This window comes from Choristoneura fumiferana, unplaced genomic scaffold, assembly GCF_025370935.1.
Source record: "Choristoneura fumiferana unplaced genomic scaffold, NRCan_CFum_1 Sck3bRy_121;HRSCAF=307_pilon, whole genome shotgun sequence".
Classification (NCBI taxonomy): Eukaryota; Metazoa; Arthropoda; class Insecta; order Lepidoptera; family Tortricidae; genus Choristoneura; species Choristoneura fumiferana.
The window spans coordinates 10,548-26,262 of NW_027412802.1; the positions used below are offsets into that span (position 1 = coordinate 10,548).

At 42.0% G+C, this 15,715-nt stretch overlaps 1 protein-coding gene across 1 annotated transcript; it reads left to right on the plus strand.

The window, feature by feature from the left end:
- Nucleotides 1–1,850: 1,850 nt before the first annotated feature.
- LOC141444985 (uncharacterized) lies at nucleotides 1,851–15,489 on the plus strand. Its single transcript, XM_074110765.1, is given in 12 exon segments — nucleotides 1,851–2,043; nucleotides 2,374–2,478; nucleotides 6,170–6,249; nucleotides 6,252–6,269; nucleotides 6,569–6,795; nucleotides 8,507–8,671; nucleotides 13,060–13,215; nucleotides 13,325–13,356; nucleotides 13,359–13,427; nucleotides 13,499–13,801; nucleotides 13,894–14,019; nucleotides 14,100–15,489. Coding segments are annotated over 12 exon segments (2,667 nt in total). The 3' UTR covers nucleotides 15,293–15,489.
- The last annotated feature ends 226 nt before the right edge of the window (nucleotides 15,490–15,715 follow it).

Genomic DNA, 15,715 nt, shown 5'->3' on the forward strand with positions numbered 1-15,715 from the left:
AACCTCGTTAACGAGCACTCTATATCTGTGGCGGCCATTTCGGAGACATGGTTGAGACCGGGTTCCCGTTTTAGGATCCCGGGCTTCTCGTGCCTTCGGGAAGACCGCGATGATGGACGTGCTGGTTGTGCGTTGTTCATTAAAAGAGGTTACTCTTTCTCTCAAATCCCCCTCCCTCCCCACTCTCATGAAATTAACGCAGTTGCGGCTAATATCATGGGAATAAATTTTGTATCAATTTATATTCCGCATCCAAATATCAACCTAATACCTGATCTTTCTACCATCCTGTTCTCGGTCCCTCCTCCTCTCCTCATCTTAGGTGATTTCAATAGCCATAATACCTCTTGGGGCTCATCACACAGTGACATATTTTCGTCTTTCCTCTTGGATCTGTTTGATGACATTAACGTCGTAGTCATCAATGACGGCTCCCCCACCCACCGAGTTTATCCTGGACAAAACCCTAACTCGGTGCTAGATTTGTCTGCTAGCTCTCCTAATCTTTCGTGTTCGCTATCATATCAGGTGCTGAAACAGTCATTCGGAAGTGATCATTTCCCCATTATTATCTCCCAGCCATCCTCCGTTCTTCCTTCACCTGTTCCCCAACCACTCCTTAAATATAGGTTGGATAAAGCAGATTGGCCTAGCTTCTCTTATTATGTGGAAAAAAATTAAAAGAGCTGGATTCCAACCTTTCAAACCCTTTTGAACAATACCTCCAATTCCAATCGATACTGATAGAGGCAGCCGATAAGTACGTCCCGAAGAAAAAAATTCTTGGCAGCAAAGTCCCTTCACCTCCCTGGTGGGATGCAGAATGCACGGCGGCGGTTAAAGAAAGGGATAACGCCGAACGTAAGTTCAATGTTTCCGGTCTTTCCGAAGATTTTGTCGCCTACCAAAAAATCTCTGCTCACACTAAGCGCCTCCTAAAGAAAGCTAAAAAGAAAGGATGGAAGGGATTTTGCGAAAATCTCAACCCTAGAACTCCGCCATCGCTGGTATGGAAGAGTATTAAAAGATTCAGAGGCTCTTTCCGATCTGACTGGTCAACCCCTCATAATCCTCCTTCCTGGTTGGCGGAGTTCGCGGGTAAATTAGCTCCCTCATCGGTTCCTGAGGAATCTTGCATAAACCCATCTCCTCCTTCTGCTGAACTAGGACCCCTCGACGAACCCTTCACATTCCCGGAACTTGAGTTGGCACTGGACGGTCTTCGTAACAGTTCACCCGGAGAAGATGGCATTCCTTATATCTTTATCCAGAAACTTAACCGCTTTTCAAAGGAACATCTGTTAAACCTTTTCAATTTGTTTTTTGTGACTGGGGAAATCCCTGAGTCATGGATGACACAAATTGTAATTCCAATGCTCAAACCAGGCAAGAACCCTCAAGATGCCAACTCCTATCGACCAATTGCCCTTTCTGCAACAATTGGTAAAATATTTGAACATTTAATTAAGAATAGGCTGGAATGGTTTGTAGAAAAAAATAATTTACTCGCTAACTCCCAGTTCGGATTCCGTAAAGGAAAAAGCACCATGGACAGCTTAAGCATATTAACCTCGGACATTAGATTGGCCCTTTCCAAAAAAAAACATCTTGTAGGTTGCTTCTTAGATGTCTCCGCCGCATACGACAATGTTCTTCTTCCGGTGCTCAGAGCAAAAATGCTCCAGCTGAGTATTCCTGTGAGGATAGTTCATTTTGTTTGTAAGTTATTCATGGGACGCACCATTAAAATTCGATCCGGCAATAGTTTCCATCCTCCCCTTACCCTATGGCAGGGACTCCCTCAAGGTTCGGTGCTCTCCCCTCTTCTTTATAGTTTATATACGTATGATATGGAACAATCTGTCTCCCCCTTCTGTAGTATTCTTCAGTATGCCGACGACCTGGTGCTTTATACGGGCTCGCAGTCAACTGATGCTGCATCTTCAAAACTTAATGAAGCGCTCAGTTATCTCAAGGTTTGGCTTGATGATCATGGACTGTCTCTATCTCCATCTAAAAGTAGCATAGTTACCTTCACGCGAAGTAGATTCATACCCAACATTCAAATTCAATATGATCGAGACGTCATTCCTTGCAAGGACTTTGTGAAATTCCTTGGAGTCTTTTTAGACTCTAGAATGACAGGTGTACCACATTTGGAATATGTGACTGGAAAATGTGAAAAGGGTATCAATGTTCTTCGAGCTCTCTCTGGGGTCTGGTGGGGCGCCCATCCATACTGCCAAAAGCTCGTATACAACGCAGTTATCCGTAGCCAGATCGACTATGGCTCTATGGTGATAGAACCCTGTAACAAAAACGCACTTAAGAAGTGGGATCTGATTCAAGCTAAATGCCTTCGAATTTCTCTAGGTGCTATGAAATCCTCACCAAAAAATGCTATGCAGGTCGAATGCTTGGATCCTCCCCTGTCCCTCCGTAGGCAGTACTTGGCAGACCGCTTCATCTTCAAAGCTTGTTCTATCTCTAATCATCCCCTTCTACCTCGACTAGAGGCGCTTTCTCTGGAAGTATCTGAAAATGCATATTGGTCACATAAGGAGACACCAAGGTATATTGTTTCGTACTCCAAATTAAAAAACCTCTCGTCACCGATATACACCTCCAGCTCTAACCCTATCTTTGAGGTCAACTATGAGTCTTTAACTTACACCCCCAATGTTATCCTTGATTTTGGCATTGACAAGGATAGCCCAGCGGCTAATATTCAATTTAATAAAAAATTGGAAGAATGGCAAGATTGGTTACTCATTTTTACAGATGCTTCTAAGCTAGACCCTAATGGTCACGTAGGAGCAGCGGTATGGATTCCCAAATACCAAATTGTCTTGACTCAGAAAGGCCCAACTCAGTCATCTGTTTTCACTGGGGAATCCATAGCCATTTTAGAAGCAATCAGATTTTCGAAATCCCATAATATCTCAAAAGTATTAATTTTTCCGACGCCAAAAGCTGCCTACAAGCAATTGTTGGTAACCATTTTAAAATGAAAACCAAATATCCAATTATTTTGAAAATCAAAGAGTCTCTATACCGTTGTAAGTTAAAAGGACTAGATGTTACACTTGCATGGATTCCGGGCCACTGCGGCATAGTAGGTAATGAAAGAGCGGACGCATGGGCAAGAGAATCCATCGAAATCGGTTGCCAGGAATATAACACCATCTTACCATCAGACCTAACGATGTCCGCTCGAGTTGACTTGAGGATCTCCTGGCAGAATATGTGGAGCCTCTCCAGACTCCAGAAAGGACGACACTACGGGAACATTCAACCGTTAATCCCTCGAAAACCGTGGTTTTATCGTTTCCGCTCTGCGAATAAATGGGTCACTTCTACCATATGCCGACTCCGTTTGGGTCATGTCTGTACTCCGGTGTTCTTAAATAAAATTAGGGTGCGGGATAACTCCTTGTGCGAATGCGGTCTAGACGAAGGAACTCTTGAGCACATTTTTTTTAATTGCGGTAAACTTACATATTCTCTGTATGACGTGTTGCCTAAGGATGTTCCGCGTCTATTAACTTTCTGACACTTCTTTCTCTTTTAGATTCTTCCTTGACAAAAATTTTAATCAAATTTATACTGAGTCACAACATTAAGTTGTAGTAAAATTACAGCATGTTTTCTATATTTTATTTTTCCTTTCCACTACTTCCTTTTATGTTAGCATGTTTAACAGTCTTCATTTCCCTGTTAAAAAAAAAAAAAAAAAAAAAAAAAAAAAGTCACGCGTCCGTGTGCCGTCCATAACATATGTTATTTGTTTTAGGTCTCCTATCTGTTCCTTCTCCAAAATCAAAATTTCATAAACCGAACATTCTCCTCATGTGCGTAATGTCTCAACATCGACATTGGCAAAATACGTCTTGCTAAAATCAGCAAGAGTGAAAGCCATAATAAAAAAAAAAAAAAAAAAAAACTAAATGCAGCCAATCGCAAGCAAAACGTCACGCTACTAACGCCCATCTAGTTTGACATTTCGCCTCTGCTGAAACCCTCTTTAAAATACAGTCAGTGCCTTTTGAAAACCGTGAGAACACTGATTTGATATATTTTACATCTGGCTTCCTGCTTAGCTTGAGTTAAGACCAACTGCCAAAAAACCAATGTGGTTTTATCAAGTTTGTGAAAGTTGGTGGTTGACCTTGACGTCACTAGTACCGGATGTTTGGATATGCAAATTAAAAATGCAGGTGTGCTTATAAAATTTGAGGGTTGCCCTCGATTGACGGAGTAATCGGGTGAACATACATTAAAAAATACGTCGAACATAGAATCTCCTTTTAGGGTTCCGGAGCAAAAATGGCAAAAACGGAACCCTTATAGTTTCGCATGTCTGTCTGTCTGTCTGTCTGTCCGTCCCGGCTTTGCTCAGACTATCAATGCTATAAATCTGTTTTTTGCACGGATATATAGGTAAAACTATGCGACAAAATGTGGTATATTAAAAATTCAAAAAACATTTTTTTTAGTGTACCTCCTATAGACGTAAAGTGGGGGTGATTTTTTTTTCTCATCCAACTCTATAGTGTGGGGTATCGTTTGATAGGTCTTTTAAACCCATTAGGGGTTTGCTAAGATGATTTTTAGATTCAGAGATTTGTTTGCGAAATTCAAACTTGAAAGTGCTAATTTTCATTAAAATAGAGCATTCTCCCCCCCCCCCCCCCCCCCTCTAAAATCTAAACCGGTGGGTGGAAGTAAGTATATCAAACTTTCAAGGAAAACTATAACGGCTAAGTTTGCTTGAGAATTATTAGTAGTTTATGAGTAAATAGCAGCCTAAGGTATAAAACTTATTTTTAAGGCTACGGAACCCTATTTTGGGCGTATCCGACACGCTCTTGGCCGGTTTTTTTGAAGTCGGTTTTATTAAACTGCTATAGTTAGCAGTAAGTAAAGTTTTAATTTCTATCAACAGGCATCAAAAGAAGCGGTATTAGCACAACTGCCTCAAGCTGAATGTGTCCATTTCGCGACTCACATCTGCTGGAAACTCCGGCTATTGTACTTAGTCGGGAGAAGTGGTAAGCACCATTTTAATTCCTTTAGTTTATCTTTAAAAAAAAACTAGGGTTAGTTCTAGAAATTATAATGTGCTTATTTTGTAGGTTGACTCTCAAGCGAAACGATTATTAAACACGAGCGGCGGAAGCGGCGCCAGCAGACACGTCAACTGAAAACGAAGAAGAAAGTATGTATAATATATGCGGTTGTTATTTGAAGATTTTATCCCTAGGTATCCCGTGGGAATATCGGGTCAAAAAGTCGCCTATGTGTTATTCCAGACGTCCAACTACCTACATACCAAATTTCATGACTCTAAGCCCAGCGGTTGTTATTTCGAGATTTTATCCTATCCCGTGAGAATATCGGGATAAAAAGTATCCTATGTTTTAATCCAGGTTATAAACTAAACTTTTTGCCAAATTTCATCCAAATCCGTCCAGCCGTTTCAGCGTGAAGAAGTAACAAACATACTCACTCACTCACTCACAAACTTTCACATTTATAATATTAGTAGGATATATTATATACTAGCGTTTACCCGCGGCTTCGCACGCGTATAAACATTAGATACAGCAGTTGAATTTGAAATTCGGGATTTTATTAAATTCTCGTGGGAATTCCCTAAAATTACATCGTGGTTTTCATTGACGTTATATTATAACAATCATGACTCTAAACCCAGCGGTTGTTTTTCGAGATTTTATCCCTATCCCGTGGGAATATCGGGATAAAAAGTAGCCTATGTGTTATTCCAGACATCCAGCAACCTACATACCAAATTTCATGACTCTAAGTCACAGCTCTAAACCCAGCGGTTGTTATTTCAAAACTTTATCCCTATCCCGTGGTAATATCAGGATTAAAAAGTATCCTATGTTTTAATCCAGGTTATAAACTAACTTTTTGCCAAATTTCATCCAATCCATCCAGCCGTTTCAGCGTGAAGAAGTAACACATACTCACTCACTCACTCACTCACTCACATACTCACTCACTCACTCACAAACTTTCACATTTATAATATTAGTAGGATATATATATATATATTATAGTAGGAAGTAGGATATCATACTAACAATTGTACTTTTGTTTTGGTGAATTGTGATGAGAATATAAGAAATAATGTATTTTTCAGATACGGAAATAACACCTAGCAACGAAGAGTTGCCACCAACGTCTGAATTTATGTTGACAGCATCTGAAATAATGAATATGAAAAGATCACAGCCAGATTAGTAGTCACTTAACTTTTCTCTGTCTTGAATTTTTAAGACCAGTTACGGTACTCGTAACAGTAACTACGGCCACCATCATATATACCTACATATGAAAATGAAATCAAAAGTTAAAAATAGAGCTTTGAAATAGGTGTTAACAGATATAATTTAAGTGGTGTTCTTGTCGTCAGTGGCAGCCTAAGGTATCAGTCAGAAATCTTCTAAGTAAAATTCAGTCGACGTCATGGTTAAACAACATCATATCTTCGTAGAAAATCTTCACTAACTAACCAGATTGTTTTGCGTTCTCCTTGCAGGTAGTGATATCCTGTGCTCCTTCAAGCGCAGCTCTTCAAGGCACCTCCTCAGAAGCGAACGACGTAGCGAGCGCCGGCGAAGGGGTGTCGCGTCTGTGCCGCGCTTTGCTTGCGGCCGGAGCACAGGCCATACTGCTCACACTGTGGCCCGCGCCACAGGACACCGCCACCAAGATACTGTACCGAGCGTTGTACTCAGCATTACTGCAGGGCAGCAGGATAGCCAAGTGAGTACTGACATCGAGTGCAACCCTACATACTTATTGCATTTTGAGACGAGGGCGACGTGACAATCGCCAGTGAGGGGATGTCGTGCAAGTATCTTTCTCACACTGTGGCCTGCCTCGTAGGACACCGTCACCAACGTACTGTACCGAGCACCTGTACTCAGCATAACTTAAGCACCAGGATGAGGATGGGATGGTTATATTAACATTTGAACATCTAACAATGACGAAAATACAAACTGAGACATGGATGCACAACAATGATTTATCAAGCGCAGTCCTGAAATCCCGTCGGAATCACGAAGCACGAACGCCCTTGATGTGTGTGACGTGCTTCATAAGACTACCGTAAAGTTTAACTAAATAATGGTCTTTAATTATAGGTAGATAATGTCACCTATGGTCTGTCCCAGAATTCGAGATACTAAAATGACAGTCTGAAATGTCAAACGTAAAAATAATGTGGCCAGCATAAAAGGAACAGTGCTGCTCCGTGATTCCGGTTTCGTAAATAACCGATAAAATGTTTATTTTACGATAACAAAAATAACATTAATGCATTCAATATTCTACTTTCCATTTTACTTTATCATACGATAAAGTGATGAAATCTAAGCACAGGTAAAAATACAGTGTTCATCACTTAGTGCCAACGTAAAAATAATACAGAGGGGCTACTACAAAACTAGAAAAACGAAGTTCGTATGGCACCGTCCCTTTCACTCGCGTATTGAATGAGATAAGCGTCAGCGGGACGGCAACATACGAAGTTCGAGTTTTGCATTTCGTAGTCAGGGCCAGCACCAGCAGGGCTACTACGAAATTCGAAAATCGAAGTTCGTGTCGTTCCGTCCTTCTGACACTACTATTTAATTTAATACGTAAGTGAGAGGGACGTTACGGTACGAACTTTGATTTTCGAATTCCGGAGTAGGCCCTCAGATATCACACAACGTCATTGTTCATGTTTTTCGTATTCAAGTGGTATTCAACCGATTTTCGTTACTTTACTCGTATTGTCATCGGATGTGATCAGTGCGTTTTCTCGTGTTTTTATTTAGATATTCATATCATAGAATAATAAATCAAATATTCATTATTCTCATATTATTTAGTTAATGTAAAACTTACTTAGAATGAAATTGAAACTTAAACATCAACATCTATAAAAAGTCGAAATATCTCGAAAACGGTCGCATTTTTATTAGACCTATTTTACCTTTTCTAGAATGTCCTAAGTGCCCTACATTTTAGTACATCACGGATCCGTTCATATCTTAATATTTTACGACATACATACATAGGTACCTACAAAATCTTTCGGTAATAACCGGTTGCGGCACATCACTATTTATGAGACGCAAAAAACAGGTAACACATGAAACGTCATTTTAGTATCTCGAATTCTGGGACAGACCATAACTGTTGTAATTGTGAACCTGAAAGTTTAATTTGAACATGAAGCTATCCACGCTCAAATTAATCACTCAAAACTCACTTTAATTCATAAATCCCTCAAACTACCGTCATATGATAGAATAGTGGAACGTATACACAGAATAATAGAAAGAACATTTATCTCAAGGAGTTACAACTAACATCTAATTCTCCACAATAGTCTTAATTTCTTGTTGTCTATAGCGCTTTCTAAAACCAAAACGCATCATACCACCCCTTCTCCCTCAGATTTTGACCTCCTTTTTTTGTACAGGGCTCTCGGCGATGCGATGCAGACGGTTCGTCATACGAAGTTATTTGCACACCCGGCCCACTGGGCAGGGCAGGTGTTGCTCGGTGCCAATGTACGGCTCAGCAACAAAGTCGCGCTCATGGGACAGGCGCTGTGCGAGCTGCTGGCGGAGCCTGACAAGTGCCGGTATGAAACTATGTTTAATACTACTGAAATATGTAGTAGAAGTAACTGACACCCTTAAGGGCAACACACACAGAGAGCGGGCGCGGGTCGGGTCGTGTCCGCCGCGGGAGCCGCGCGGTTCGTTGTATTCACACAGAGCGCGGGTCGGACCCGCGACGGGCCCGCAGCGGCTATCAATGTTGCCAGTTTAGTGACTTTATCCCTAGAAGTGACGGCTTTTGCTTAAATCTTAGCGACCAAAAAAAGTTTTGATTAAAAAAATGGTTTATCTGGCGACTTTTGGAGTACAAATGAAAACAGTTCTAGAACCAATAATAAGAATAAGAATAATTTTATTTTCTCAAACATGCTCGGAAATGTATGCGTTAATGTCACGAAATGGAGACATGAAGTTTCTCATTTATGGCTCCCTACCACCTCCCTACACAACTTCTTGGCCTAGGCCATGAAGTATGTATGAAAATCCATTATTGTCCGCTGCTCTAACTTTTTAAATTTGCTTACTAACATTAAACTGACAAAGGAAAAATTACGAACAGCCAACCACCACTACTCTATAAGCATTTGCGATACTGCGATGCGATACGATGCGAAGCGATGCGATGCGATGCGAAGCGATGCGAAGCGATGCGAAGCGATGCGAAGCGATGCGAAGCGATGCGAGGCGATGCGAAGCGATGCGAGGCGATGCGAAGCGATGCGAGGCGATGCGAAGCGATGCGAGGCGATGCGAAGCGATGCGAGGCGATGCGAAGCGATGCGAGGCGATGCGAAGCGATGCGAGGCGATGCGAAGCGATGCGAGGCGATGCGAAGCGATGCGAGGCGATGCGAAGCGATGCGAGGCGATGCGAAGCGATGCGAGGCGATGCGAAGCGATGCGAAGCGATGCGAGGCGATGCGAAGCGATGCGAGGAGATGCGAAGCGATGCGAGGCGATGCGAAGCGATGCGAGGCGATGCGAAGCGATGCGAGGCGATGCGAAGCGATGCGAGGAGATGCGAAGCGATGCGAGGCGATGCGAAGCGATGCGAGGCGATGCGAAGCGATGCGAGGCGATGCGAAGCGATGCGAGGCGATGCGAAGCGATGCGAGGCGATGCGAGGCGATGCGAAGCGATGCGAGGCGATGCGAAGCGATGCGAAGCGATGCGAAGCGATGCGAAGCGATGCGAGGCGATGCGAAGCGATGCGAGGCGATGCGAAGCGATGCGAGGCGATGCGAAGCGATGCGAGGCGATGCGAAGCGATGCGAGGCGATGCGAAGCGATGCGAGGCGATGCGAGGCGATGCGAAGCGATGCGAGGCGATGCGAAGCGATGCGAAGCGATGCCAAGCGGTGCGAAGCGATGCGATGCGATACGAAGCGATGCAATGCGATGCGATGCGATAAGCGATGCGAAGCGATGCGATGCGATGCGATGCGATGCGATGCGATGCGAAGCGATGCGATGCGAAGCGATGCGATGGATGGATGGATGGATGGATGGATGGATGGATGAATATTTCCTCACATTGAGAAAAGCACTATACAAGCCTCGGCCAGAACAGGGATTGCTGAACTCGTTTTATCCGGCCTCGTCTACGACTCGGCCGTCTACCCCGAACTCGTCCCTTACTTCATGGCTTCAGGCAATTATACAGTGCCGCGAGATATATGTGATTAACAAAAAAGTAAAAACCAACTCCAAAAAAATAACAATAAATGGAACCGACTACAAAACCCTTCAAAATATTTTCCTAGGTGTACCTACTAGCTCGAAGTCGGTCTGCAGCACGAGCCAGCATAAATAATTGAAATAAAAAAAAACCGACACGCTCTTGGCCGGTTCTTGTTTATTACTCATCATATAGTTCAGTATATAGTTGTAGTCACAGAGATGGACATAGGATAGTTTTATCCCGGAAAATTTGTATAGTTTCTGCGGGATACATTGTATACCGAATTTCATCTAAATCGGTTCAGATGAAGTAATAAAGAAACAGACTTACAAACTTTCGCATTCATAATATTAGTGGGATGGGATTAAAAGTAAGTGTTTTTTTATATTATGTATGTTGTTCGACAGTCAACGTCATAAATAAGTGATCACTTTTTAGGTATAGGTACCTTGTCGCTTTCAGTCGTTACACAATTTCGTATGGTTTATCAAACATGACGTTAAAGTGCCAAGGTACAAAAGTGATCACTTATTTATTACGTTGAATGTACCTACACGATATGTCATTAATTATAATATTTATCTAATTAGTTATCAACATTTTTTTTCACGTAACCCAACCTTTCAGACCGCCAGTGCCCTGTCACTACCAGATTATTGTATTGTTACACAATTTACATAAGTATTCCAAATTTCAAGTCAATCTGACTACTGGAAGTGGTCAAAATATACTTGCAGAATTTGACTACAGACGGACAGACAGACAACGGGACAGGTGAAACTAAATAAAAGGTTGTAAAAAGTAGCCTTTATGTTATTCCAGCTATCTACGTACCAAATTTCATTCAAATGCCGTTTTAGTGTGAAGGAGTAACAAACAAACAAACACACACACACACACACACACACACACACACACAACGCACACAAACTTACGCATTTATAATATTTACTTATATATAAGTACTTGTCAATTTAATTAGCTGTACATGGCTGACAATTATATTTTTATTAGAAAGTTAACAGTGTGGATTTTACTTTATTATTTAAATTTATGTAATGGTTAAGTTACAGAAATAGCGTATCTTTAACTTCCCTTAAAAAAAAAGCCTGGGTGCCGGTAGCCCAGTAACACACTGTAGATAGGCAATGCTAATATATCAATACTGTGGAGTCAAAGTTATCGATACTATCAAAAATTCGATATATCGTTGCAACCCTACCTGTCAAAGGACGCCGCGTGCGAAGTACAGCCATAAATCGCACGCGGCATCCTTTGACAGAGGCGGCGCGTGTCAAAGCGGCGGCGCGATACAAACACCAGCCATTTGCCGCTCGGCACGGCTGCCAAATTAGGGGTTTTCCCCTCAAATTTAGGGGGTAAATAACTGGGATGGGGTATTTTTAAGGATTGTTGGGAAGTTTTGCTTTTTATATTTATTTTGTATTTCTTATATTTCACATTATTTCTTGATAAAAAAAATAAAAATACAAAATTATTGGGCCTGGGGTAACCCGATCTAGCCAGTCAAATTTGATGACTCAGCATGACCCAGCAGGATCGTGAGGTAGACGACTATTGTTCCATACCTGCTGGCTCGTGCTGAGTCACCGACTTCGAGCTTTCAAGGGTTTTGCGGTCGGTTCCATTTTTTGTTATTTTTTTTGGGGTCGGTTTTACTTTCTTCTTAAAAAAAATATTTTTATACGTATTAACCTGTTGAACCTAATAAGATTTTGCATTACCTGCAGCAACGCATGCTAAAATGTGGTATAGTAGTTAGGTTATATTAACATATATATGTTTTATCCAAGATAGCTTCCATCGAAAATAGCCTAGTGTGTATTTCTTTTCAGTCGGTTCCATATGGGTATCAAATGAAAGGGCTCGAAAAATAGAATCTTCACACGAAAAAAATCAAATCCAATGTCGCTGCCATCACAAAAGCAAATGTAATCGTCTGGACCATAGTTCAAAAACGGAACCCGTATAGTTTCGCCATGTCTGTCTGTCTGTCCGTCCGTCCGCGGCTTTGCTCAGGGACTATAAATGCTAGAAAGCTGTAATTTTGCACGGATATATAATGAAAACTATCCCGACAAAATGATACTTGTACAATGAAAAATTTAAAAAAAAAAAACATTTTTTGGTACCTCCCATAGACGTAAAGTAGAGATTTTTTGTATGTAAGTAAGCCGGTGGGTGGAAAATTAAAAAAAAATCTGGATGGTAAGTATATCAAACTTACAATCCTGCCTGATGTCATTATACGACATGTTGCTGTGTGTGTAATCATTCACTTCAATTCTTGTGGCACTACCTATACTAACATGTTTTAGGGGGATTTCCAATTAATTATAGCATTTTAGGGGTTTTAACTTAAGTTTTAGGGATAAATATTTTTGAGAGTTGGTAACTCTGCGCTCGGCCCGCGCGCTGTTTGTGACGACGGGCGACGGGCGCGGGCCCGCGCACGACCCGCGCCCGCGCCCGCGTTCTGTGTGAAGGCTTCCATATACCGCATGCAAATACGCCCGTCGCGGGCCCGCGCACGACCCGCGCGCCGCTCTCTGTGTGTGTTGCCCTTTAGTCTTTAGCATTCTAACGATTGCAAGGGTCTTGTTAAAGCACATTTGGTTAGTAGCTACCTACTTATGTCAAAATTTGCGATATATTTAGAGTGATAATTGATCAATTATGTTTCATTTTAATCATGTTTTATTATCAGGGATGCGTTACGAGTCTGCCTGCACCTGGTAGAGAAGTCACTGCAGAGGATAGTCAGAGGGCAGAAAAATGCAATGTACACGACGCAAAAGAGTATTGAGAATAAAGCCGGAACTGCCACTGGCTGGAGGGAACTTCTAATGAGCGTCGGATTTAGGTATTTTTTCAGTATAAGTATTTTTAATTGTGCCTAATATGCCTCATTTTGTATTAACTAATGCCACATTCTCAAATAGTTAAAATATTAAGTACTTAAATTATTTTAGATTTGAACCGGCAGCAAACGGAATACCATCAAGTGTTTCTTCCCTCAAAGCGACCCCGAAGAAAGATTAACTCAATGCTCTGCCAGTCTTCAGGCTTTATTAGGTTTGTACTGACTAATGTTTCTTCCACTTGTTTATTAGATGAACTAGTGTTAAACAGTTTGTTGTCTCCAGGGTTATCTCCAACGACATTGCAAGCGCTGTCGAAACTCATCTCTAATGGTGACGTAGCTGATGACATCATTGGTGTCGTCCGTTCCGTGATATCACAGTTCTCAGCAAAGAATTCCGAAACTGATACGATCGAAGTAGCTGTCAATGTCAGACTATGGCGAGTGAATGGTTGCCATGAGCTGCTGGCATCATTGGGCTTTGATTTAGCAGAAGTTGGACAAGACGAGGTGACGCTACGTACTGGAAAAGCAGCCAACAGACGTCATATACAGTTCGTGCTGCAAGCGTTACTTGCTCTTTTTGGTAAGTTAATAACATTTCTTACATAATAATGTACGACCAGGAAAGGCCTATGTAAGATGCTCAGAGATTTATTAATGCAGCTTTTTCAACAGATACCCAAGAGGCTCCGAGGAGTTTAAGCTTGGAATCCAGTTCGAGCGTAGAATCTTTGGCGTCCATAGACGACGGAGATCTGGAACCGCACTCAGATGGAGAACCACCTCCAAGGCAACACCGCCGTAAGTCGTTTTTATTAAAATTATATCGTGATGTTATGTATGAACTGAGGAATTGTTTTGACGATGTATCTTATCCACAGAGGAAAGCGTTTCATCGGTACCACCACCTCCATTGCCGCTAGGATCCTGTGGAGGAGCTTTTACCATGTACGTACGTGGTACCTCGTCGTCTACTGAGGTGGGTCGCGGAGAGCCAGATGGGAGAACCGCCCCGCCACCTGCGCCTCCTCCACCTAGGTATAGGGGGGAGAGTGACGCAGCCTTCACTCCCTCCCCGCCTGCAGCCCCGCAACCAGCCCCATCAGCGCCACAGAGAGATGTCTCCTTAGCACTAGCTCATCAGACCAAAATAAGGACACTATACACTAGGCGACCACCGTCCACTGATGATTCAGATTGGGAGAGCTCAGGCCACGACACCGTACTAAGAAGACGACCTGATCACTCACATGCCAGATATCTCGATGCTTTCTATGATTTAGCTGCGGCGCAGCCCAGAAGAACAGCTGAAGACGACAAAACAGAGCAAGTGAGGGAACTAAACCAGCCTTCCTCATCTAAAAGGGTGCCACGACCCAAAATGGGAACTAGTAGTCGAGACTCTATGGCTCAGGTCCGACATATGAGCGGCGAAATGACGCCCACTATATCTGAGGTGTATCATGAAAGGAATATAGGGTTAGGCCTTGCTCCACCTTTAGCAGAGCTATTACTCGCTGAAGATTCGAAAACTGAAATGAGAGCTGCAAGCTCCAGCGAGAATCTTCTACTGCAGAACTTGGAAAAGTTGGGACTTTTAGGAAATGCCAGTGAAAACGAAGAAAGATGGTGTAACAGCAATACTTCAAGGCCGTGGTTATCAGCGTTGCCTCTAGAAACTGACGTACAAGGATCAGATTTGACTACAGCTGAAATTATCGAGCGACAGACGAAATTCAAAAAAGATGTGGAGCCGAAAAGGAAAGAGGAAAACGCGTATGAGCTGAAGCCAAAAGAGGAGGTCGCGGGGCCAAGCGCGCTAGAAAAGAGATCGGTATCCCCTTTTTCTGAGATGTCGAGAAGAGATGAAGGGGATGGAAGGAGTATAGCGGATTCGCACTCTTCTTACAAGGCTTTGGTGTTGAGTCCTCGAGCGCCGTATTTGCCCGAGGAAGGAGAGGCAGGCACAGCCCCCCCAGATGTTGAAGGGGGGAAAACCCACCCGCGCCCGCGTAGGCCTCCTGTACCGCGCACCAGACCAGCGTACACTACACTCGATTTCCCACCGAAATAATTCAAATTAAATCTGTATATTTTAATGTATGTATTATGAACACTAGCTTACGTTGTGAAAATTTAATGGTATAAGTTAATTAAGTTAAGTATAAATTTTGCTTTGTAAAATAATCGATGCACATGCAATATAACTTCGTTTTTATTTGAGTTTGAACAAATACCTATTGTTTTTTTTTTGTTGATAAGACGTCTTAATTATTCAATACATTAGGAAATTATATGATCTTTTTAATATTACTCACTTAGCGTTTAATATTTATTTCAATACTATTATAGTTCACTTTGATAGTAATGTTGCTATTATTACTACTTACTCAGAAACAAAACTTGCCATTGTGTATTATAATAAAAACATAAGTGTCACAATTAAATTAAAAAAATGCTATAAATTATAATTGGATTTTTTCTTATTTCTTAGACC